The following is a 26077-nucleotide window of genomic DNA, read 5'->3' on the forward strand; positions in this document are numbered from 1 at the left end:
TTCCTTCTACTGGCCCATGTGGCTTTATGCCAGGCATGTTCCTAATTCCTGGTGGGACCTGGGTGGGAAAGTTACTACCTGGAGGCTCTTCAGTGTTAACACTAGCGACCATTCTCTCCCTCATTACTCCTGAAATCGAAGATACTGAAAGGAGAGCCATTGGTCTCCATTTATGACATTCCCAACTGTACGAAAAACCTTTGATAAGGGAGCATGCTGCATAGATCAAGGAGAGAAAGTCATGAGCAACTGTTTTACTGGTAAACAAGTGATTTGAAAGGCCGACGGAGGGCAAGCTGAGAAGCATTAGTAAATTGCACTTAATGAGGTACTCGGGTACGCCTCACGAGATGATCTCTGGGACGTTTGGCGTGTGGGCCTGTTATCTCCATCCCACGCTCTCTCACACACACTGCATGCAGGGCATGTTGCCAAAGATTTGCACTCTGACTGTGGGAAGGCCATCTCACCTGCTGCTGGCGAAGCCGAGATTGCCACGTGCAAGTTACGCAAAAGGACCTTCACACCATCTCCTGCTGCCATAGGTCCCATCAGCCACACAGTTTAGAAATGCTGTAGACTTTCAGCATTATTACAGGGGTAGTTTCTGGTCTGGATTTTCAAGGTGAGGTGAGCAGTAAAGCCTGCCAGCTTGTTCAGTGCAGTTGTGCCCAGGGGATCGGCACATCCAAGGGTGTAGTGGTAGAAATGGGTCAGTGAGCAGAGCACAAGCAAAGGGGCACAGCAAGGACTTGGTCATGGCTTTGCGCTGCCACAGGAACACTATCACAGACAGTATTACATGCACTGTAATTTTTTTTTTTTTTTTACTGTTCCTACTGAAGTTGGAAGTCTTGCCACTGATTTCAAGGAGCAGATTAATATTTTTTTAAACAAAAGGGAAATACTGATTTCTTCCCATTAACATTTGGGTGGTTTGAGGTACAAATGTTTGCTTGTCTGTTCAGTTTTGGATGTAGTTCTGAAGATGATAACACCATTTTTATGGATAAAATGAGCAGGTTTTGCCCTTTGCACAATTTGACCCTTTCAGATATCTCTGCAAAATACAAGCTATAAATGAAAACTGTTTTTCCTTCTGCATTCAGTGGGGTTTTGTAAGGTCTTTGTCTTGCTTTTTAAAAGAGCAGCATCTGGTGAAAAGCAACTGCCAGCTTACTATTTCTTTAATATTTTGGATACAGGTGATAACATATTTTGAAAGGAAAAAATATACCAGGAATAGTTCATATATTTCTTTTACCTAAAACTGAATTTTCAGTATGTGAAAAACTTCTGTAGCAGCTTCAATGATAATGTGGGGAACAGCGTATAGCATTGTTATTTTTAAACCCAGGAAGTTTATTGTGCTTTTTTGTTGTGGAATACTAAAAGCAGAAAAAGAATCTTTTTCATTCTCATATTTGCCAATAACCTGATGAAATTCAAAATCAAAGCTCTTAGCATATATAAGTGAGGTATAAATTTATTCCTCTTCACTTTTTCCATAGTAATAGTTTGGATAAGATAAACTAATAATACCGGTTTTGTCATGCAGCGCCAATAGGGATTTCTCAAGTTATTAAATCAAACATTCCTGAGACACGCACTTAGATTTATGTTCAGAGACACCTACTTTCCTGTTTGTAGCTGTATGACTTTCCCCTTGGAGGTGGCATTCCACAGGAAACATCAGACGATGCTGGTACCTTTGGAGGCAAGCTCCAAACCCACGTTCAGGCAGGCTCTGTGCCGTCCTGCGAGGCAGCTTGGCGAAAGGCACGGTCTGGTTTGCAGTCCCCCCCCCCAGTTTCTCCTAGGCTCTGCACGTCAGTGCAATCTGTGGGATTCAGATTTTTAAAATCAGACAGTGTTTCTGTAGTTGCCCCCCATCCTGCAGAATATTGAACCGGAACCCATGTGTTCCAGTTATAAATAGCCTGATGATTCCAGGCTCCTGCTGTGTGTTTGTAGCCCGTGGTGGAGTGTTTCTGTAGACCAAGCTAGACTGCAGTTTGTCTTGTAGGATCAGCCCTAACCATGTAAATACATCTTCAGGAGCCCAATTTTAGAACCAAAGTCTGTAGATGTTGGATTAGTCTTGTATTCCTCAGCTCTGCTTACGTTCCCTGCCGCTGTCAAAACTATACCAGAGCTCTGAATCCAAGTATTTCCAGCTTCGAAATACTTGCCTACAGGCTGGGATATCCTTCTGTCAGTAACATGCCCTTCTCTGGATGCACAGGGGAGTAGAGTAACTCCAGGCATTTGTTTCAAATATGTTACCTTACAAATAGGAAACAATTGGACAGGAAACACATTTTCCTCATTTAACTTCAAAAATACATATAGCTGTAATCTAAAATGTGTATTTATCAGTGCTGATGCCCTTTAGCCTTAGTCCAGTGGATTTTTCTCACTGACATCAAAGCGAAAAAGGTGGGCTCTGCATAGGAAATCTGTGAATATTTTTTCTTGTTCGTCCATCTATTTTGGGATGTGCTAAATGCTTGTTCCCTGTTGTAACATTAACATCAGTATGTGGAAACTTGGGTTGCTAAAATAAATTGGTGAAATGCAATATACATGACTTCACATGGAACTGCACGTACATTGTTGAGCACGAGCACGCCGTGTCCGCTCCGCCGTGCCAGTTTTACAGCCAGGTGTGCCCTATTGTGTCCCGCCAAGTGGGGTGCTGTAGCGAGGCAGGCACGAAGTGGGTGCTGCCACTACAGATAGAGTCTCTATAGTGCCTGAGCTGGCAAAATATTTCTTGTTGTTGCCGTTTATGTGACACAACAATGGAGACTTTTACCAGCCTCAGAGCATGGGGATGGCAAGGGCTGCAGTATTTCACAAAAGCATCTTTTGCATTACGGGCCTGACTGAGCATTTGCTGGAGGCAATGAAAATTTTATTTGTTGCTGTGTGGGGCATTGATTTGTCTCTCGCTAGTTTTTGTAAGTCAGTGATACAGGCTTCAAACTAACCTGGGGCATTTTTCTGACCTTAGTAAAGACCCTCCTGATTCATGCCAGTATGAATTAGCGCATTCTCAAGTTCATTGAATGTTTATTTTTAATGGAAAAATGAAAGGGGTAAGCTCGATCTTTACAGGCTGGACTGTTTTCTGCCCACAGGGATATCAATGGGAGACCCTTACAAAGCTGGACTTTAATGAAGGCGTTGAGGGGCCAGTACTGCCTCAGAGCCCCCTCTGGTCTGCCGAGCCTGGCCTGCTCCACAGAGCGGTCCTGTGCCTTGACGCGGATTTATCATCCACCGTGATCACAAGTGCACAGATGAGGAAGGAATCCCCACGGCTGCTACCTTCCCTGCCCTCTGGCTTTGGATAAAACAGCAAGCTCGGAGCTTCCCTCTGCCCCAGGAGGAAGGAGAAGCAAGTGCGTTGCTCTGCTCAACACAAGGCTGCTCACTCCTCTCCTCTCCGTGGAGCATTGATCTTCAAGGCCCTCGCAACTAAAGTGGGAGACATTCCCATGGAATTAGCTGTTCCTTCTTTCCTTTTCCTGCTTAAGAGGTAAGAGCCACACAAATTCCCTCTTTAATAGTCACCTAAGAGAAAATACAACTGATCTGTCATACAAGTATTTAGAGCTAATGAGGGTATCTAGGTTGAGGGGGTTTGTTCGGTTTGTTTCTTTTTTTTTTTTTTTTTTTTTGACTGTGCTGTTTAAACAAAAGCCCTAAAACACAGGGATACAAGAAATGGGTTGTTTCACATTGGCTGTAGCTGCAGGGTATTCTTGTCCAAACATACAGAAATGCCCTGACTGTTACTTACCAATGACAACCTGCTCAGGGCTTTACCATTTTTCAGTTTCATGGCAAACTTACAAGGTTACACATATATACTGAATGAAACATAGCTCACTGGTTATTTTTAGAGAGGCTTTGAACAAGAAGTAAATCCCTGGAGTAGTGCTGCCAGAGATGCGTAAAGTTCAAATCCAAATTAAAACTGCCTATCTTTGGCCTAAATTCCAACCTGAACTTGAGGAAAACTGTGATCTATACCTTGAACTTTATGACAAAAAATCCTTTGCGATTAGTTTCTAATACCTAAGAATATATAAACACAGTACAAACACTTGGAAATTAGAACTTGAATGAAAAATCTAAAGATTTGTCTGAGAATGTAGTACCTGGTCTTGTGAAACACCCTGGTATGCCTTTAAGTTTCGGTAGCTGCACTGGGATTTGGGGAGCCTAATTTATTGTGGTTCCTAGTTCTAATACATCTCTGTAAGGTGAAGTCCTATAATGTAATTGTAAACTTGGGGGGAAGAGAAACATGCTTATTTACCTTACAGATCTCTTTAATAATGAGCTGTGATGTGCAAGCCCTGGTTTAGAAATCACCAAGATATAATATGAAGAAAGTAGACCCCTTTTCAGCAACATATTTATGCAAAGTAGTTGAAAGTAGCACGGCTGAAGTATGTTCTTGATTTCTTTGCTGAATCAGAGCCTGTATCTTCTTCCTGCCAAGGCAGCGATCTTAACACCACTCCTAAATGCACTAGTAATTCTAGAAGCCCTAACGCAAGTCAAGATAACACCACAGATTTTATAAATAAGGGTCTTTATTTAGAATACTGTTGAAAACATTCTTGGCAACCACATCGTATAAATATATAAAGTTTGACACAACAAACCAAGCAATATTAAATATTTATTTTTTCCCTTTTTCATTGCTTTTAATTTTTGCGCTTTTTTTTTATTTTCCTCTTTTTCCCCCTTTTTTTTTGCAAAGCAACTCTTATTTACAATTATACAAAAAGTTTTATAAAAAATGGTCCACAACCTCATTTTGGCCAGAATAGGAGGAACAGGAAGGATCTGTCATGCTGCTACTGTGGCAGATTTCTATTCTCTGCATTCAAGAGCCAGGTTCCTATCCCCCAAAGCCCAGATTAAACATTGGCCATTTCTTGGTATACAGTTTTATCTCTAGACATATTAAATAACTTTAGTTTAACAACCAATAAATAACTATGCGTATTTTGAAGTAATACAGGTTTGAAAAGTTACATATTTGAAGGAATTTTGAGTGATATTTTGAAACTGGAACAAGTCTTAAGAAGTCTTTCCAGTCTTAGAAGGCAGGTCTTGGAGCATGGCTGAATGGAGAAATTTGTTTCCAGTGCAGTCCAGCCCGGACCTGCCTTTATAGCACTTGGTAGATAGGGTTGCTGCTGCTGCTGCTGTTATCCTGGGGAAGTGGGGTGCAGTTAGTGGGGGAAGGAATTTGGGCTCCACTATCACTCAGACTTGCTCCTTCTGGGGGGGAACAGGGACTCCCTTCAGCAACAGTTTCCACTGGAGGCAGTATAGGACATGTGGAGTTGTCTGTGGAAATCCTCTCTACAATGCTTGAAAGGCAATCGAGGCTGGAAACCACAGAACTCTTCCCATGCTTTGGATCTGCAAAACAGACAAAAAGGTGCTTAGTTTGTCCACCGGGTACTTAATGTCAGCAGGATGTGGTTCTTCCATAAAACCCTGGCGAGTGGCTGACAGTATGTCTGTGAGCATTGAAAGATTCAGAGGAAATGAATATTGGTGAAGGTCACCAGTTATCAGAAAACGGGGACGGTAACTGAAAAATGGAAGAGAGACCTAATCAAAGTATGCTACTTTTGGGGCAGGGTGGATCCAGGGCTTCACGTCAGTCCACAGAAAGGGAAGGGAAGATTTGCAATCAACTGGTAATTTCTCCAGTTTGGATCAACGATAGGCAGAGTTAGAAGAGTCTTCATGCAAGACACAGTTAAATGCTGGAAGTTAGTTGCAGGGAGGAATATATTTTTATCCAGATATTATATTTGCAACATAGGAAATGCAGTTATAACACATCCCCATATTTGCAAATGCATCTAGAGGAAATCCAATGTTCCTAGTAGCATCAACAGCGCACTGGCTGAAAAGGCAGGTTCCCCTTTCAGCCCAGCTGGGGTCAGCTCAACTGGAGACAGAGAAAATGCAGGGAAGTCCGCTGTATTGACTGCCTCTGTCTCCATGTTTCACGCAGCCGTTCCAGCATATACTCACCATTCGGCGACTCTGTGTAGTAGCTGCTGTCATAGCTGTTTCTTCTGCGAGAGCTGCAAGGAGGCCCGCTGTACTCCATCTGGAAAGGAGAGCAATCTGAGTGAGGTCACTGGTTGGGGACTGCATTTACTGAAATCCCAGTAACTGTCCAATTTCCTATTTCAGTCCCTAGTCTGTGCCATCATTCCAGTCCTGGCTGAAATGCCATCAACTTGCAGTCTCTTTGAACGAGGCAGAACTTAACTTGGCTAGAAGGGGTTTCACCCCAGAATATTTTTATGTGGCACAGTTGTTCCAAAGGAAAATTACCATTGTTGTTGCAACGAATGCTGTAGCTTTACCAATGAGATGAGGCTTTCCAGCATTCCGATCAGATACTGCCCTACAAGTATCTTCAATTTTCAGTGGGGAGACCAAAAGGGGAACGAGTCTCTTCTTGATTGTCTACCTCTGTCCCTTTCTATTTCCTTTAGTTTCTCTTCCCATTTCCATTTTCTACAGAGAAAGCCCCCAAACACTGACCAATGTGTTTGTTTCCAATACCTTGTGCTGTGAAATTCCAATACCAATCTGCTGTGAAATTACTTTTTCTGACAAAAGAAAAAGGCTGTGTTTTGAGGAGTGATCATTGCTGTAAGTCTTCTCTCCAGTCTGCCAACTATCTCATAATCACAGATACTCAACTCAGTAATGATTATCCCCAACAGAGCATAGAAAACAAAAATAATGTCTCAAGGTGCTGTCAATATCCCATCCCTGACAGCTGTCCTGCACGCCAGTCACCACATCCCACCACCCCAGAGTCAGACCAGTCTGAGCCTGTAGTCCCTGTGAAAAGATGCAGCGATGAGACACCCTCCCTGGCACCCATCCTTCCACCCCCTGCCCCCATAATGTACAAACAGGACTGAAAGCCTGGGGTCTCCTTCCTGTTGCTGGTAAATGTTTACAGAGGGGATGAATTGAGAGGAGAAATGGAAAGCCTTTTTCTTAATGATGAAGAAAATGACCCCGGTTGCTTAAGACCCTCCTCCTGTTATCATGATGAATGGCAGAAAACAAAACTCAGACTCTATCAGTTCCCCTGTAACTACAATGACCAAGGGGGACCTTCCTCTCTGCTGTCCTTAGAGGATGCAAAGGTAACTGTATAGCAAAAGATGGAAACAAAGGTGCCCCAGGAGCTATGGCAGCAGAGGCAGGGCTCAGACCTCACCATGCTCCCAGGTACCCATCCCAGGCAGCTTCCCAAGGTGATCCCCCAGCAGCTCTCCCCTGGCTCCCCAAGGACACAGGGGGACCTGCCTAACTTCTCATCCCAAGGCAAAAAAAAAAAAAAAAGTGTGTTAAGAGATTTTTCCTCTTTCCCATAGATCCTGGCATGTGGGGACCCGACCTCCGTTTGCTGCTAGAGCTCATGGCACAAGAAAAGACTGTCTTCTGCCTGGGGAGCTATGGAAGGCGGCTGCTATGGGAAAGGCAGGAGGAGGTGACTCGCCCTGCACAGGTTTGGACCGACAGCGTCCGGGGCACCTCAGTGGCAGGACGTCCTCCCTGGGGCACTCACCATGCCATCGGAGCAGTTGGAGCGGGGGCTGGAAGCATCCGATTCCCCACTGTAGTGCTCCAGCACCGGGTAATAAGCATCCTCCTGCTCCCGCAGCAGCGCCTGCAGGCTCTCGATGTAGCGGATGGCGTTGCGCAGGATCTCCACCTTGGGCAGGCGCTGGTTGGGGTTGGTGGAGGTGCAGCGCTTGAGGGTCTCGAAGGCCTCGTTGACCTTGCTGAGCCGCCGCCGCTCCCTCATGGTGGCAGCCTTGCGGCGGTCGGCGTTGGTGGTCTTCCTCTTGCAAGCCTTGCAGGCCCAGAGCAGGCAGCGGCCGGCCTGGTGGTGCCCGCTGGGCGCACGGATGTGCTCCTCCTCGTGCGGGTGCCCGTGGTGGTGCCCGTGGTGGTGCGGGTGCTCCTCGGGCTTCAGCAGCCCCCCCACGTGCACCAGCCGTGGGTCCAGGTCCTCGAAGAAGTGCATGTCCGACGTGTTGAAGCACGGGTCATCGTAGAAGTCATCGGCGGCCGTGAAAGAGCAGAGGGAGCCCTCCGTCATCTCCATGGGGCCCAGTAAGTCCATGGGGGCAGATGTGGTGGCTGGGCCGGAGGGGACGAGTGCGGGTGCGGGGGCTGAGGAGTGGGGGGCTTCGCTCGGGCTGTTGAGCGGCTGCTGCCCGCCCGGTGGGTGCGCGGAGCCGGGACCCTCGCAGCCGCTCCCAGGCGAGGCCACCAGCGCTGGCTGCAGCCGCCACCGACGCCCTCGCCAGCCGCGCCGGTCCGGGAGCGCCGCTCGAGGCCGTATTTATGCCGGAGCCCCCCCAGCGCGGCGGGCCGGGCCGGGGCGGGGCGGGCAGGGGCCGCGGCCGCCCGAGCCCCCGGAGCGGCGGGGGGGGCGCGGTGTCCCACGGGCGCGGGGCGCCGTCGGGGCGCGGCGGCGGGCGCCGGGGCTGGTGCAGAGCGAGCGGCAGCCGCTGCCGGCGCTCGGCTGCATGGTGGTCGTCTGGTAGTTTGGGGTTTTTTTTTTCCTTTTTTTTTTTTTTTCCGCTTTAAGCAGCCCGCGCTGCCCGGCCAGTCAGCGAATGCAATGCTCCCCGGCGCCCCATGTGCCGGCAGCCGCCGCCCGCCTGCCCCGGGGCCAGCGCTGCCGCCCGCTCTGCCCGCACCCGCGGCGGGGCCGCGCTCCCGCCCGGCGGCGTGAGGCGCTTGGCAGCGCGTCCAGGGCAGCGGCGCGGCGCGCTGTGCCCGGGGAGGAAACCCCCAGCCCCGGGACGGGTTTCTCCGCGCCGGCCGCGGCCGTGCGGCTCTGCGGCCACAGGGTAACTACCGCGGGGGCGTTCGTGAGGGGGACGGTGCGGGCGGCACCTCAGGGCGGCGGCGAGGCGCTGTGGGCAGCGGGTGCGAGGGGACCAGCGGGACGCAAAGGCCGAGGCCGGGGGCGGCCGCGCTCAAAATGGCGGCCGCCGGGTGGCGCTGCGCTCGGCGGGAGGCGGCGGCGTGACATGGCGGCCTCTGGGGGGGGGGTAGCGTCCCGCCGCCCGGGCCCGCGCTTCCCGCCGCTGCCGCCAGGTCTGCGGGACGAGGAGCTGAGGGAGGGAGCGGGCCCGGCCAGGAGAGCCGTGCCTCTGCAGCCGGCTGCTCTCCCCGGGGAAAAACACCTGCCAGCAGAAAAAGGGCGTGTGTGTGTCCAGGGCCCGCTGAAGTGCTGCGGCCTTCACCCCTCCCCGCCCCAGGAATTAGGGCGTCCCTGCCCACGGCTGACCCAGGTGCAGTTCAGAGATGCGTGCCGAGGAGGGGTAATGTTCAGGAAGACTCAGGCGCGGTTATTGAAAGTATTTGACCTCAGAGCAAAAAGCAGTTTGGCGGGAGGGTGAGGCCTGGCGCGCTGAGGTGCCCAGCTAGCGCCCGAGCAAGCTGCAGCCGCATCTATCCCGGCAAGTGCCTGATCCCCGGTGAGGCACGCGGTAATGGTTTAGTCGCGACTTACTGGAGGAGAGCTGAGGCCCGAGCTAAAGCTGTCACATCAGCAAATGGCTTTTCATATGAGCCCCGACATAGGAGTAAAGTTCCTCTTTCAACTCAACCCTCTGTCTGCCTTTGTTCTGGATTCTTCTGGTGTTTTTTGTTTTGGAATGTGCTGGAACCTGGTGAAGCAGCGTTTGCTGCACGTGCTGTTGCACTGCAGCTGGGCTGCTCGCACAGCGAAGGAGTTATTTCAGGTAACTAGCAGTGGCAGAGTTTGCACCTTGGAGAAATGGGATGGGGTTTTGGTGACGTCTCTCAAGGGTGCTGGAGTTTTTACTCTGTTTGTGGAATATAATTTGAGATGAGAAATTAGTTTCTTTTTCTGATGCGGAAGCGCTTCAGCAATTCAACTGTGTGATTTCATTGATTTTGTGATTAAATTAGTTATGGGTATTTTTAACGTACTGTGAGCTAAAATTAATCTCCATTCTGCAATTATAAATGTTGGTGAAATTTCAGATCATTCCAAATCAAAGGCAGAGCTCTGTCTTCAGTGCGGCAAAGGGCAGACTGAGAGACTCTGGAAAGGTAGAAACCATCCATCAGTGATCCAGTCCCTGTGCCTATGCCTTCTCAGAGGGGCTATCATGACAGGGCCTTCTTTTGTTATGTGATCTGTTTTTTGCAAAAATTCCTAAGCTGCAGTCCCCGTTTTCTACTTGCTTAAATGTCTTTGAGTACAGACAAAGATAAGAACTGTTAGTCATGTTCTGTCATTATACCCAAAAGATAGATTTTTTATGTAAAGAAAAAGGTATGTGTACTGGACTCTGTATTTGTTCTTTCACTGTATCCAGTGCTGAAAAGCAGTATGACCCAAGGAGATCAGCTATTGACCACCTTTACCCATTTAGAAGTGATCTCCCAGCTGTTCCTGAGAGGCAGAGGAGCAAACCTGTAGAAACACTTCACTGTTATTACAAAGGTTCTTTGATCCAGAAGTAATGAACATATATATGTATATATTTAATCTTTATTGAGCAGTTAAAAAAGTAAAAATAATTTGTATTCAAAATAGCACTAGGTATACAATAATGCATAGTAAGTATAAGTGAGAAATAGTTGTATGCTCTAACAACTGAACATGTAAAATTGGAATATCAAGGTTTGGTGCTGGCTGTGTGACCCACTCACGACACTTAAACTCTTTCACAGATTATTGGTTTAATTTGTGGAAAAGGTAATTTCATCTAATATTTAGTCAGTGTTGTAGTGTATTCTGCCACTGCGTGTTTCTAAGCTATGTTTGATTCCAGGAAAAGGCATTCTGGGAGTTGCGCGTATGGTCGTTACCTTGGGCAAAGTGGTAACAAGTGGTGAGACTTGAACAGGCAATACAAGGAGACTGGCAGTAATTGCCCATGAATGTGCTTGAGTGCGTGAATTCACCTAAGTGAAAAAGTCAGAAGGCGGCTGTGACCAGATCGCGAATTCTGCTCAGAGTGGTCTTCCAGTGAAGGTGCCCTTGAGGACTCCTTCCGTGCTGCTGCCACCAGAACACTCACTTTCCAGTATTACTGCCAAAGATGGGCTTGTCCAGGAAGATGTTGCCTTGTATTGCCTGGGGCCTGAAAAAAGTCCTTGCAAAGAACAAATTTTGAGGTGCCCTTCTCAGTTTTGAATGGCCACAGTGGAGAGGATGAAGGACAGGTGATCTGCCCCTAAAGACTTAAGTGAATTCCTCACTCTGAGAGTAGGCAACCACAGATAGTGCTTATGGCAAGCATTTAGAAGTATGCCATTGTTAATACCTGTTTGGAAGCCTCTGTGGCTGTAACTCATAATTTCAGTAAGGATTAGGTCTCTCCAGAGCTTCCAGTTTGGATGCTGCGTTTAGGGTACTGGTGCTGCTATAGCTATTCAGAGCTGCCCCAGATTGTGTGTTTGGATGGTTTGGGCATTGCTTTGACAGTGCAGATACGTAGTGTGTGTATGAACAAGCATTTAGCAGAGAATTTGTAGTTTCTGTAAGTGGTGTTGCCCTTATACCTGTTGCACAGTCATCCTTCATCTTTTTTTCAGGGTGCAATTGAAAAGGAAGCTGGGAAGGCAGAGGCAGATAGATTGTAGTTCTACGCTGAGAAGCATGGACAGACTCATCCTGTACACAATAGACAGGTATTGTTAACAAACCTTGTGTGCCCTCTCAGCAGAAGCAGCATGTGGACAAGAAGAGCTTGTTATCTGCAGTAACTGATTGATTTCTCTTCTCTTTTTCAGCGGATAGAGACTGTGAAAATAGTGGTGATGGTGAAATAGTGAAAAACTGATGGTGAGTTTATCTCAGATTAACAGAATTGTCTCTTCAGGCCCAGAATGTGTTTTAGAGAAGGGAGAGAGAAAGATCTAAAATCTGAGAATGCGTGAATACATTTGGCTAGAAAGATGACTAAGAGAAAAGTCTGAGAAACACGCATGGCAGTATTTCAAGGAAAAAGAAAAGGCAAGTACGACTTGCTTTGAGAAACTTAAATGTTGGGTTCTTTGTTATGGTGGAATTCATTTAAGGTAAAAAGACTCTCTTAAGTGCTGAAAACCATGGAGGAGGCTGTACCTACATTTCAGAAGGTCACCAACTCTTATTAAAGGAGACTTTTAGAAGTAGGTCAGACATTACTAGTAGTACTTGAAGTGGTTTTATACGGCACTAGTTCATAATTCAGTTAGTAGCGTTGCGCTGTTTGTACTTAGTGAGCTATATTTTAATATGGAGAGGGATGGATTCCATTGGTCTTATTCATGTTGAGTTGCAGTCAGTGGAACAAATTGTTGAATAAGGTACGCTCAGCATGAGGATGGGTGATGGAATCTAGCCCAGATGGAAATATCTTTTAAACTACTGCTGTATTAGAGGGCAGCCATCTCAACAGAGGCAAATCTAGTGTGTTGCTAGAAGCACTTCAAGCTATTCTTGGGGCATGTTGCAGTATTTTTACAGATGAATACAGGGGTTGTTCTAATTTGATACCCTGCACCCCCCCCAAGGTTGAATCACAGAAAGATTGGGAAGGAATCTGCATTGTAATTGTCTCTCCTGTGTTACAACACCAACAAAGTAGCTGGGCTAACGCAGTTTTGCAGAAATCACTACTTAACTGCAGCTGTGTGTATAAATCAGTTTACTGAAAATCTTCTGTTGTGCAGTGTTCTTAATGCCATTTTCTGACATTTTCAATCTGTGGTCTACTCTTGAATCTTGTGCAGCTTTCTTAGTAGTAAAGTACTGGTGCAGTTTTGCAGCTATATGCAGAAATCTCCTGGAGAAGAATACTAGCATGCCTAGTGATAAATTGAGGAATACAATGTAGATGCAAAGTACTGTTTTTAACATTGAACTGAATTTATTTTCAAGCATTAATAGCAGTACTGCTTACAGTATTACATGGAAGCATGAGATAGTCTTTCAATGAAGCACAGATAAAAGATACTGCATGTAATAGCAAAACCACCTAGCTGCAGGCTAGCCAGTTGCTCTTCTTAGGTGACCTTGGTTGCCAGTGTACAGAAAGAGAGGCAGTCCTGTAGGAGATGCATGGAAGGAATGTAGACACCTCTCACCTTTAACCAAGGTGGCTAAATTGAACAGCTTAGGTATGATGATAGGCCCCCTAACTGAACACTGCCCTAACTGAAATGCAAAACTAACAAGTGGCCACTTTCTATGATGCAATTCTAATTAAGTGTGCTGCATTTTTGGTATTTTTATTCCTCTACGGAGGACCAAGATAGGGTATACAAGAAACAGTAGTAGTACCATAGTAGTACCATAATTTAGCTAGCTGAAATAGGGGTCTGTATAGCAATTTAAGCAACCATCCTATGTTTTCTGGACAGAGCCCTAGAGCTAGTGTCTTCAGTGACATTTGCAAAATACAAGAACCTGTGAAGATCACATTTAATGAGAACCCCAAATTTCTCTCTCAACTGCTTTCTGAGGATGACAAAAGCCAAATGGGCAAATAACTGTAGAGAAAACCAGCACATTGTCTTATTCCCACTGTTGAGAAAATGTTTGCATCCTTCATCGTGGAGAAGTGTACCACTAGAAATAGCTGGATGCTAAGTAAATTAGACTACTTATTTAAATTGCTACTATGATAGAAATAACAGAAGAAAACTTTGTTTTAAGGAAAGTATTTTTAAAAATTTCATTATGTTAGTATACTTGTTAGTAATGTAAAATATCTGTTAGTAATATAAAAACATTTAATAATATAAAACTAAATCTTTGAATTTTCTGCTGCATAAACATTTCCTTGTACTAAAGTTGCATTTTGGTTGGTTTTTTTTAAAAAATAAAAGTTATATATACTGTTAAAAATAATTTGCACTAACTAATCCTATTAATCCTTTAAAACAGAGCCTTAAAAACTTTTGGCTTCTATGAAGAATTGCATAGATGAAAGTGCAACTAATGACAACAGCCTAGGTAACTAGCCACCTTGCTATCATTTAAGCAAATTAATGTTATGGGCTGGATTTTGAGCTGTGACTCTGTCACAGAGACAGGGTGTAAAGCAGGAGGAGCAATACAGCATAACTTCTGAGCTCTGGTCCCAAGTCCACCCTCCATACAGGTCTGCTTTGGGAGATGCTCTGTAGCTGCAACAGCCACAGCATTAAGGGCCCTCCCTGCCCTGCTTCACTTTTGCTCCTGTGCCATCGTTACACTGCGGCAGCATGGTGGTGCAGTGTATGGTTGCATATATTGGCCCTATGCTGTTTCTGTGCTGGGAAGATTCTCTCTGGGCTCGCTTCAGACCCTCTGCAGCTCCGGTACACTGCTGGAGAGGTGGGCAGGGGCTGCAGTGCTGACTGTACTCTGGCTCTATGCCTGTTCTGAACTCTTTCTGCAACCGGTCCATAAAGTAATCCCCAAGACTATTTCTGCCATCTTGGGAACAGTCAAGCCTGCGAGCATTGGTCAACAGATCTCCCATCAGCTTGATCTTCCGGATTTTGGGCCCGATAAATTGTTTCTTGATAGTGTTTGCACTATGAGGATCTGCATTTTCAATACTCAGGGCATAAAGCTCTTCAAAGTATCTTGTCATTGTTTTCCACTGTACCATTGCTGTTTCCAGGGCTTTCATCAAACCGACTGCGTAGTCACAGTTTGGTTTCTAAAAACAAGAAGACAGAATTACGTTCATTCAGAAGAACAGCTCATCTTACTGTATTCATTGAGGGTTCCCTGCAATTTACCTGGTGCTCTAAACAGGATGTGCTAGGATTTTGGAACAGCTCCTTCTAGTTTGGAGCATCTGTTGTTTTTTTGCAGAGGTGGATGGCTGTAAACATACAGAAGTGGCAGAACTTTTGTTCTGTGACCAAGCACTTTTTCAAGAAACAGAGACTTAGATAGCAGCAGCTATGCCTGAAAAGTCCAGGAAACCTTAACACAGAATCATAGAATGGTTTGGGTTGGAAGGGACCTTAAAGATCCTCTAGTTCTAATGGGCAGGGACACCTCCCACTAGACCAGGCTGACCCGAGCCCCATCCAGCCTGGCCTTGAACACTGTCAGGGAGGGAGCATCATGTTCCAGTGTCTCACTACCCTCACAGTAAAGAATTTCTCCCTAATATCTAATCTAAATCTATCCTCTTTCAGCTTAAAACAGTTATCCCTCATCCTATCACTGCACTCCATGATAAAAAGTCCCTCCCCATCTTTCCTATAGGCCCCCTTTAAGTACTGTAAGGCCACTGTAAGGTCTTTGCCAATTCAAACTGAGTATTTTAGAAAGTTTTTCAAAATGGCCTTTTTATTTTTACTTTCTACAGCTTAACAACTACTATGATAATTTGGCCTATTTACAGAATACTAATTTGGTAGGGGAGAATCAGCCCTCCTTGGTCTTTAACAAATGAGGTAGGTTGATTTTTCCCCCTCCGATAAGTTATTTCTTTGTATCTGTGCAAGCCTGAGTCAGATGTTTAGTTCTAATTCAGCCTTCAGCTGTGCTCCAGTAGGTCAACTACTACCCCAAGCTGGATGTTTCTCCTGCTTCCTTCCTTACAACCTTTCTTAGCTGCTCATGGCTTCTACGCTTCTATTTAGTTTCAGTGTGAAGAGACAAGTGGGCTGTTTCAACACAGTGCAAGGAGTCTCATAATCTGTTACAGCACACTGGAAACAGCAGTTTCCAGCTGAGCAAAAGAAAAAGGGCACCACTGCTCGTATTCTTGTGGGCTAGAAGGCAACCACGTAGAGTTAGGACTGTATGCCTGACAGTGTCTAGGCGTCACGATTGAGAACAAAACCATGTACACTACTATGACAGGGAAATTATATCTGGAAATCTAATAGTGGATGAATGCACAGATTTGAAGTAGCAACAACATAATGCAAGAGGAGTAATTGCTACGGATTGCAACTGCTTGAAAGCTTGTTGTATATTACTCACCTGGATGGTTTTAGAACAGTAATGGCCTCCTCTGTCTTGCTGATACTTCATCAAAGCCTCTGCAGCTTTTCTCTCTTCCAGAGCTTGATGCAAGAAGAACTTTGATACATTTGGTAGAGCCACATGCGACTGATCGAAATTTTCACCCTAAGCACACAAAACACAAGTGTTAAGATTTGCTGGAGATGGAACCCACTTGTGGCAGAACATGGCTTTATCAGAACTCAGGAGACCCTTCTAATGGAAGCTGCTCTACCAGCACAATCACTTCGCAGACCTTAATCCAAATTTCTGCAATAAATGGAGTAAGTAGTTATGGTCTTAAATTAAATACCTCTGTCTCTATCCATCCAGTAGACCTCCATCTGTCCTTTGATACTGGATAGGTAACTGTAGTACTGATGTTTTCTCTCAGTAGCAGAGACAGATCCTCAGAATATTTTGAGTGGCTGGGGTTTGTGTGTATTTTCATTGTTGTGTGGCATTTTTGTTCAGGTTTTTTGTTTGTTTTGTTCTTTAAATGTAGTCGCAGTACAGGGAACCTTAAGATTTATCCCTTCAGGTCAGCATTCCAGTGAAACGTTGCTTTCAAAGGTATGAGAAAAGATGAGGCAAATACCAAAGAGAGAACAAGCACAACTTTGCATCTACTTACCAGATTCTTTATGGATAATGTTATTCCAAAATAAAGAGTACTGCTACTGATCTATACTGTATATACCTTTAAAATTGTATTTCGCTCATGCCTAGGAACACTTTGGAAGTGTTAGGACCCTAAACCCACTGCAGGCCTTGTTCTGTTCTGTATGAGAAAGTAACAACTTCAACCACTGCAATATTTGACTGTGCTAATAGATCTATCAGCTCTTACATTAGAAGAATTTTATCCATAGTGTTGCTATCCCATAAAGAGTGTATTAGAGGCAGGCAGCAAAGGAAAGCCACCAGGTTATTACTAGTTTCAACACAAGTTTGGCACAGCTCCGATGTTGAGGAGAACGAGAGGCCGGCAGCAGGTGGGAAGATGCCAAGAATCACACTGCGGGAGCTACAGCATCTTGATCTGCTCTTTCCCTAAACACATATATGCGGTGTAGCACAGCTCTTGTCTCTCAGGCATACTCCGGATCAGAGTACTGCATGTCAGGCGTTGGCTTGTAGTCTGCTCAGCTGGGTGAGGAACTAGCACGTGTATTTTTAAAGTTTTTGTGCTTCTTACTGTCTTCCCCACTTTAACCTATTACCGTGCTTAAATATGAAATACTTGTATTTCATCTGTGTTGCTCTGTTTAGAAAAAACACAGAGAAGTTATATACACAATACACGTTTATGTTTTTGTCTTATATTTATGGCTATCTGAGCTATCCTAAACCTGTGACACATACCAGCGCGTGACCATCAACTATTCAAGAGAAAGTACATACTGGAATGTTTTATTGAAAACATTCACTGCAGTATTTGCATAATCCTTTTCCTGAAGTTATTAATTCATGTTTCTGTTGACAGAAGAGTCAAGATTCTGCGTTTTATAACCAGTTCCTCAGTGCAAGTATGCTGCATGACTTCAAGTAGAGCACTAGTTACCACACCTGCTCAACTGTTAAGGTAAATCTTTTCCATCAGTCACTGTTCAAGATGTTCACATTTCTAGGTTTGCTGTATGCACAGTCAATTTCTAATTGAGCTTTCTCCATCCCACCTAGCTGCCAGTCACTAGTATCATTTTAAGCCACACGATTAACAAGTAGAGGTTTTACTGCATACTTAAGTTTTTATTGGACTAATACTTGACACCAAGCTCGACCAAAAGATCTTTGGGGATTTATTGAATATAGTTTGTGGTGCTTCTCAGTGGATACTTGGCATCAGAAGGGATGGCATGGATGATTTCTTGATTTTAATGGCTTTGTTAAAATATATGTTGCCTTAATATTTGATATGTAGCCAGACACTATGTTACACATATCATGATAATACACATTACACAGTATCAGAGAGTTTTTTTAGTTCATGTCTAAGGTTGCTGCCTGCGGAGCAAAAAACCTGAGGCAACAGCGATGTTCACAAGTTCCCTTCACCATTTAACCACACACGACTATTTTACATACAGAGTTTGGGAAAAAAACACGGAGGAGTTACAGTGCGGAGCCTTTGCTGCGCCTGCCCCTCTGCCCACAGGCATCACTCCCCGCGGGAATCGCCCCAAACGCCCGAGTTCCCGACGCACCGCCCGCTCATCCCGCACCTCCGTCCCTGCTTTTCCAGCCACGCCGGGGCGTGGGGCGGCAGCAGCCCGCCGGGAGCCCGGACGCCCCGCCACCCCGCCGCCCGCCCGGGCAGGGCGAGGGGACACCCGGCCGGGCGCTCGGCCGCCTGCCCGCCCGCCGCCGGTGCGGGTCCCGGTGCGGGTGCCTTACCAGCGCCTGCAGGCTGTAGGCGAGCTCCAGCAGCGCGCCCGTGACCCCGCAGAGGCCTTCCTCCACGGCGGGCGGGAAGCTCTGCCGCAGGCGGCTGCCGGGCAGCGGGCGGTGCGCCGGGCAGGCGGGCAGCGTGACGCGGGGCCGCTTGGAGCGCGGCTCGGCCATGGCGGGCGCCGCCATGGGGCAGCGGGGCCGCCCCGCCGCGCCGCCTGATATAGGCCGGGCACCTGCGGCGCACCTCGCCGCGCCCGGCCGCGCCGCCCTCGGCCCGCCTCCCCGCGGGGCCTGCGGGCGGGGGGAACGGCGGGGGCCCGCCATGGCGGCCGTGCGCCCGGGCGGCGGTGGGCTGAGCCGCCGAGGCGCTGCGTTTGTGCGGCTTCTGTGAGGGAGGGTCGCCAGGGTGGGCCACGCTTGGATAGCTCCTGATAGCGAGCGGCGAACGAAGGGCAGCGGGGCCGGGGCCGCGGGTGGGGCTGGCGGCCCTGGGGAGGGGGCGATCTGGGGGAACACCCGGGGAACTTGGCCGTTTGGCTGCACATGCCTTGGCCACGCGGTGAAGCCTTTATCTTTTCCGATTTGGCACTAGAAATGTTTCTGTCAAACTGTTCCTATCTAGACAGATTAACCCATCTTCGGTATTTGAGTAACTAGTAGTCCTTGATTTGTACAGCAGCTTCAAAATACATACATTTTGGACCTTTTCAGCTGCTTTGCCATATGGATGGCACTGTGCGTGTCACTGCTTGAGCGTTTATTTACCTTTTAATAGATTCAAGCCAGTGGAGTGGAAGTATGAGTAATCTCAACACTTTTGGAGCTTGATAATTTTCTGTTCGGTGACTTTCTGTTCAGTAAGCCTAATTTTACGTGTTGTTCTGTGGAATATTTTTCTAGCGTATCACCCCACTCCCCCACAAACCCAGGATGCTAAGGGCACAATCGTTATTCCATTGCGTGTTTTAATTGTTATTGGATCTGACTACCTTGAGCAGAGCACACATCATTTGACAGTAGTCATGTAAAGTGAGATAATTGCCCATGAGAAGCAAACTTACTTCTGGTTTGGTGCCTCCATCTTGTATGCTATTCAGCCCTCTTTGTTTGGCGTAATAGTCCATTTTTCATTCCTCTGATTCTTCTGTAGTCAAGTTAAATTAGAAGTTTCGGCAAATAAAATGTAAAACGGTGTCCTAAGTTTACTTTTAAGAAAAGATTAAACATGCTTATTTTAAGCATTTGAGTAAAAACCGCACGTGAGTAAAGTATATTTATAAGTATATATTATATATATATAAAGGCTAAAGTACGTATCTAAATTCATAAGTTAAAATATATTCATTGACAAGACAGTTCAACAACATTTGGCTTTGTTCTGAATTTGTCAGTGGGGTCCTCTTTTTCACTGGGGCAGTAGGGACTTCTGCTGGGAAGCTGGACTTCTGACGGTTACCTTTTAGCCCCCTCCGTTCCAAGGGTCTTTGTTTCAGCCTGTGAAATAGTTGCTGGCGTTGTATTTGAATGTTGTCTGCTCTGGAGACATTCAACACCTGCCTGGACACTACTCTGTGCAGCCTGCCTTTAGCGGGGGGAGTGGGCTAGGTGGTCTCCAGAGGTCCCTTCCAACCCTGACCAGTCTGTGATTTGGGATTATTCCAGAATAATCCTTTGATTGCCTCAGACGAGGAGGAACAAGGATGGTATCTCTGTGTGTGTACGCATTGACATCCTAATCTAAATAGAATACTTGGACAGTCCAAATAATTTAAAGCATGATATCACAATAGAAAGCAAGTTAGCTGCTGTCTCTGTGGAAAAGTTTATAGTTGTATTTTGTTAGGTGGGCTTTCATGACAATAATTTCTGAGCATATGAGCTCATAGATGCTTGTATCTGTATTAATGGACTTCTGGTGCCTTGGAATTCATAATTAATTCCCATTTTAGTGATGGAGAACTAAGATGTGAAGATGTTTCTTAAGGCCACCTATAATTTATGGGGCTGATCTGAAAATTTACTAAATTTCCTTAATCTATACGTTCCTTAACCCCTCTTTTTATGGCAACACCATTCAATTTATTTTGCTCCATGCTTCATAGAACTAAAGGAAATGCACATCATTTTTACTGTATTCAAATGTGTTGTGGAAAAAAACCATTACAAAGTAACATAGGGGTTCTTGCTACATAGGGTGAGGTGGTGTCACATGCTGGTTGTGTCTGGATAGAGGAAAGTATCATCTGTTCCAGAAACTTCTGGTCTGAAATCTTGGTTTTCAAGATAGACTATCCTGGGGAACAAGCTCTTTGCTCAGCTTCTTGGTTACACAATTTTAATGTGGCATAGAGTAAGTGCAGCTGCCTGCTATCAGGTAGGGTTGCTTTTAAGACATTACTTTTTTCCCCACCTGCCCTAAACTGAAATCTTGAGGGTCTCTCCCAAACTGTAGGCTTCAGAAAATTTAATACCCACTTGGGGTAACGATATCTGTATATGACTTTGATACAAAAGTGAACCTGGCTTAGATCCTCATTCCTACTAAGTCCTGAAGTACAAAGGTACTTTACAGATTTCCTCAGTGAACTGATGTTGGGGTGAAGGGGGTTGGGCACTGAGTGATCTTGCCTGAAGGAAAGCAAGAACAGATGGTTGTATGTGCAAGTCATTGCAAAAAGCGTTGCTGACATCTGTAGATGGGGTTGGTAACAGGATTGACCTGTTTATTTCCATAATTTAGGAATATTTAAATGTAATGTTAGGCACATGCTGTGATGAAAGAGGCCTTTATTAGTTTGTCTGATTTTGCATTATTTTGGTACAACACATTTTAAAGAGTTGAAACTGCATGGCAGAGTGGGAAGCCAAACAACTGCAGCATGGTATATAGAACTGCAATTAAAATTCCAGCAAAATAAGCTCTCTTACACGCCTCACTTCCCCCCTTTCTTTTTATTCTTCGGCAGAGTGCAGCAGAGAGGACTGTTATTGTCAGTGGGCTTTTAGCAATCATCTGAAAATATCCTTTCTGCTGAGACTGCAAACATTTAGGTGTATCTGGCCATTTTCTGCCTCAGTTCTTTCTCATTTAAAGCTAGGCTTTCGAAACCGAACTTTTTAATCTGAAGCTGATCTTGTTTGTTCTGTAACCACAGGTAGCAACAGTTGTGGCTGTTGTTTCTATCCAGCTACCATCTCTTAGCTTCTTTCTAGATGTGACAGATTTTTCTTGTGCTTTGCAAATAGTGTGTCTATGCTGTCAAACCTTTTTTCTTATGTGGTCATTCAGTGCCCCTCAATAGCTGTGACGAAAATGGAGGGCTCTTTGAGGAAAAAGTAATAAACAAATAAATGTATGATATGTATGCCTGTAAATTTGCCTTCTTGATTCATGATTTTGTTTCGTTATTAACTGAAACCTAAGCTCTGTCAGGAAGTGGAGATGATTCATATGAACACCCTTGAGTTCACAATTGCTTGTATTGGACTTGAAGTCATTTAATCCATTTTTCTGTATGCTTTTCCATTCTCAACAGGTGCTTCATTTTTAATATTTTATCTGATACCACTCTTCTTTTATTTCCTTTTTATATGGAGGTAAAGCCAGCAAGACTTCTGAGTTGTTCTGTTTCCTTTTTGTACTGTATGACTCATAAAAGTTAAAAAAGCAGCCTGAAATTTGGGCGGTTACTACTTAAGTAAGCATAGAAAAATAACTTTTTTTAACTGTCTCACGGTAAAAGTAGTCATCAGCAAAACATGAGGTGGCCCTGGAGTGACAATAGCACTGTGACCAGGCTGTGAGGTGGACGCTGGAAAATGCTTTTTGTCTGTATGCCACTGAGCAATGGAAGCATCCAGTTTGTTGTAGTGCTGTGAAATCAGCATGTTTTAGTGATACAAGAGAAGGATTTCCCAAAAGTAAAAATTAAAGCTTTTGACCTTTCAAGTCAGTCTTGATCTTGTTGGTATCAAACAGAGCAAACAGGAGCCTATTTTGGGGGGTTATAGGTACTGAAAATTACTATGCAGTGCCGAATCTACATGTATTTCATATACATTCTGTTTACTAAAATGGGGTACCAGAATGAAATCTTGTTTGTAAAATACTTGGATTAATTTTGGATCTGGAAGTAATTTTTGAAGTGCCTATTTTTGGCACTCTCCTGAAATACTCCAAAACTTAGTTTATTGCTTTCTTTTTCTAGAGAGTCAAAGACTTTCTTCCTCTCGTTGATAATTTTGTATTTGCAAATCATCCATTACCACAGTGTTTAAAGCCAGTTGAGATGTTTGAGGATGTTCTTCAGCATGTCTTTTTTTTGCCTTCGTTCGGTTTTCCCACTTTACACCAGGAGCCTGACAATGTTGCGACACTTCACGCCTCTGATGCAACTTTTATCTCAGGCAGTTCAGTTCCATAGGCTTCCTTGACACGAGTCTGCATGGCACGGATATTGAGAAGTTGGCTTGTTTGTCTTTCTTCTCTTGCAGTGAAATTCTTCTTTAAGAAGCCTTCCAAACGCTGGATAATATAAACCATTGTGATGTATAGAGAGTTCTTTAAAACTTTACTGGTTGAAATCTGTCCTTCAAAGGAGTATGCCCACAGCCTTCGGGCATACCTGTGCTGTGTCTAAAACAAACATAGAAGACAAGCTCCTAAGAGTTTCTGAAATACAAGCAAGCTTATCTTTGACCTTGTGTCACAGAACAAGTATAGAAGGGTTTCCTAATTCCTGCTGTTTTCTTCTCTGCAGTGTTTAAATTAGTTTATCTGTCATTAATGCTTGCTTTTACCATGGCACCCTTCCAGTAGCAGAAAGTTTGCTTCAGGTAGTGCTGTGAGGAGACAGGCAGCCTCAGCTCCTCCCAGCAGGGTGCTGCCAGGGCCAGGAGGGGCCCCAGCGCCCTGCAGCACCGCAGGGAGCCTCTGGGACCACTGTGGGTGATGCTCAGAGCTGCCCCGTGACCTTGGTGTTCGGGGCACATCCTGCCTGCATGGCTCCTGCCGGTCCCCAGGCACACCTCCCGTCTTTCTCTCCCCGCAGGCTCTTTCCAGCTGCTGCCACAACCCCGGTGCTCAGGCAGACTCATCCCCTGCCTTTGCTCCCCCTCTCCCTTTTGCGGACCCCCGAGAAAGCTCCACGGCATCAGCAGGTTTGGGGGTTGTGTGTATGTGTGAGCTCTGCAGTCATGCCTGGCTGACATCACTGCATAGGTAGACTCTTCTCCTGCTTCAACCTGGTTGACGTTTGACATCTTCAGCTTACTGCATCTCAAGTCAAGCTGCATATGGTTGTGTTTGAGCGTGTTTTCATACATGCGCGTAATACTGGGGCTGCGGGTAGTACCGCACTGTGGCCACTACTAACTTGCATCTAGGAGCCGTGTACCACTATTTCTCTGAAGCATGTAGCACACTTTCCAAAGCGATTGTAAATGTTGATGATTCACCTACAGCAAGTTGTTCTTCCCTAGCCTTTTCTCCTTGTATTTACAAACTTCGCAGGCGTGCTGGCTAGGCTTCTCAGCTTATCTGTGTCCTGTTTAAGAGCCCTGCCTCTGCCAGTGCTCAGGAAGCCACCGTTTGGCTTGGCCCCGGGGACTGCCCGTGCTCCCTGCCTGGTGGCTGCAGAGGGCTGGCAGCCCAGCTCAGCCAGCTTCAGCCTGGTCAGCAGTGTTGGCCCTTCAGTCCCCACGTCTTCTCTTATAAATACGTTTAAGCTTTAAGTGGACTGTTAATTTCAGGTGGTACTGGCTGATACTAACCGTTTGATTTTTTTAAAGAGACAGTGCTTAGGAATAAGTTAGAATAAATTGTCAGGGTTCCTCACCTGCCTCTGAGATTTTGCAATCATTATTTCAAGCCACATTTAAAAAAGCATAGGCCAGCAAAGTTAAGGCACATCTTTGCAATCTGTCCATGGCATATCATAAGTCCAGTCATTTATTATAGGTTGAAGTCACTGGGTCTCAGCCCTGGAGCAAATTTAAGGGCATTCTGTGGCATTTCTGAAAACATGTGGTGCACCCCAGGCAACACGTTGCATAAGAGGGTTGTACAATTCCAGACTGCCTGAAGTCTGCTACAATCTGTATACCTTGCCTTTCTGTTCTACCTTTCTTTCCACAGCTGTGGGTGAGAATCTGTACTCACTTTTGGACAAATGAGAAAATAAGACTTGATGTGTTGAAAAAGACAGTGCCTTTTTTTGTACAGTCTGCCATCTGAAATCAGTGACTGCAGGTAACGCCTTCCAGGCAGTATAAACTGTGCACTCGGTGCTCCACATGGCCCATGAGGGAGCATCAGACCTACCTCTCTGAGGTGAGCAGGAGCAGATGTACTCTGTACATACTCAGAATATTTGGGCTAGCAGAAGTAAACTACAGGCAAGGGATGAAGATCCGGAAACCATTTATTGTCTTGCTGCTGTATGCCACTGATAATCAATGTTGATAGAGTCCTTGCTAGTACCAAGAGCACCTGCTTCTGAAGTACACGCATCCCTGGGAGTTAAATGATTTGACTGATGCCATTTGCTACTTGGCTTGAGAGGGAAGAAATGAAAGCCACAGATGTGGTAAGAGGTGTGTGAAATGTTTGCAAGTCAAGAGGAAATGATTCTAAATGTTTTAGCTTCCGTAGTCACCAAAAAATAACGAATGAACCCTTTACACTGTTTTTGTTTGAAAGAGAATCATTTCAAAGTTTAAATGAAACTACTTGAGAAAAGAAATATGAAAAGATTCTTTATTTGAAACTTTAATGTGAACATTCATCAGCTGAATGTTGGTTTTATATTTTGTATTAATACGGAATCAGTGGTGGTGAAACAGAAAACAAGTGGATAATTTCAGTCAAACATCATTGACCTTAAAGGCTATGCTAAATTCCAATGAAGTAATTCCTCTTCGAGTTCCAGTCACAAATGACCCTTTATTGCTGCTTTCTGCTCAAAACACCTCTTTTAGGCCATCTACGTTCTGCCCTTTATAGTGTAAGTGTTGTGATTCTCTAGGGCATCTCCTTCCCTATAATTTTCTGCCTAATTCCATTTTAATAGCCTTAAATACATTATAAAAAATCTGAGAATGGTAGGTGTTCGACTGTAGTCTGTTTGTTGACAGTATGTCCCAGCCAAAGTCTTCCATGCAGATTTGCAAGGATCAAACAAATTGTTTTCAATTTCAGCATCTTTATGCAGAGCACTTTTTGAATTGGGCGCTCCCCTGATTTCAATGGAATTGGGAGGTGTAACAGTGTGTTTGGCTTCTATCACTTAAGGCAGTCAGCACCATTAATCGATAATCTTGGACAGTGACTTACTCTGCTCTTTAGGACACAGTGGCATTAATCACAGTGATGCAGTGAAGTGCTTTATTTTTTGACTTTTAAACCACTAGCTCCAGTTGCTATCTTTTTTAGAATTTAGAAATTACTGTGCCGAGTATTTACAAATTTCACAGAACATTTTGTTCTCTGATTTAAATCCTGCATACCAAGCGCCTGCCTGGGGCAAAGACAAAAAAAGTTAGCTTTGATACTCCAAAACTGGTTGAATAAATCCTGTGCAGCTGGCCGGCGTGAAATGTGCCCAG

General features: G+C 45.3%; 2 protein-coding genes and 1 long non-coding RNA gene across 4 annotated transcripts in view; 1 reads left to right on the forward strand and 2 right to left on the reverse strand.

The window, feature by feature from the left end:
- Positions 1-4614: 4614 nt before the first annotated feature.
- MYOD1 (myogenic differentiation 1) lies at positions 4615-8385 on the reverse strand. Its single transcript, XM_040608802.1, has 3 exons — positions 7646-8385; positions 6079-6157; positions 4615-5451 (listed from the first exon to the last, which is right to left on the reverse strand). Exons 1-3 carry the CDS (start codon positions 8204-8206, stop codon positions 5195-5197), a joined length of 897 nt encoding a protein of 298 aa, XP_040464736.1. The 5' UTR covers positions 8207-8385; the 3' UTR covers positions 4615-5194.
- A 254-nt stretch (positions 8386-8639) lies between these two features.
- LOC121094914 overlaps positions 8640-26077 on the forward strand; it is a 54637-nt gene continuing 37199 nt past the window's right edge. The window contains exons 1-6 of one of the 2 annotated variants that reach the window (XR_005829963.1): positions 8640-8942; positions 11671-11766; positions 11869-11920; positions 14009-14077; positions 16139-16362; positions 17565-17663. This is a non-coding gene — a long non-coding RNA (uncharacterized LOC121094914). The remainder of the gene's footprint in view (positions 8943-11670; positions 11767-11868; positions 11921-14008; positions 14078-16138; positions 16363-17564; positions 17664-26077) is intronic. The other variant, XR_005829962.1, reaches the window with a different exon arrangement.
- LOC121094913 (ferritin light chain-like) lies at positions 12965-18724 on the reverse strand. Its single transcript, XM_040609067.1, has 3 exons — positions 18476-18724; positions 16058-16204; positions 12965-14771 (listed from the first exon to the last, which is right to left on the reverse strand). The coding sequence occupies exons 1-3, from the start codon at positions 18656-18658 to the stop codon at positions 14268-14270; spliced, it is 834 nt and encodes a 277-aa protein (XP_040465001.1). The 5' UTR covers positions 18659-18724; the 3' UTR covers positions 12965-14267.

Source organism: Falco naumanni, chromosome 10 (genome assembly GCF_017639655.2).
Source record: "Falco naumanni isolate bFalNau1 chromosome 10, bFalNau1.pat, whole genome shotgun sequence".
Taxonomy (NCBI): Eukaryota; Metazoa; Chordata; class Aves; order Falconiformes; family Falconidae; genus Falco; species Falco naumanni.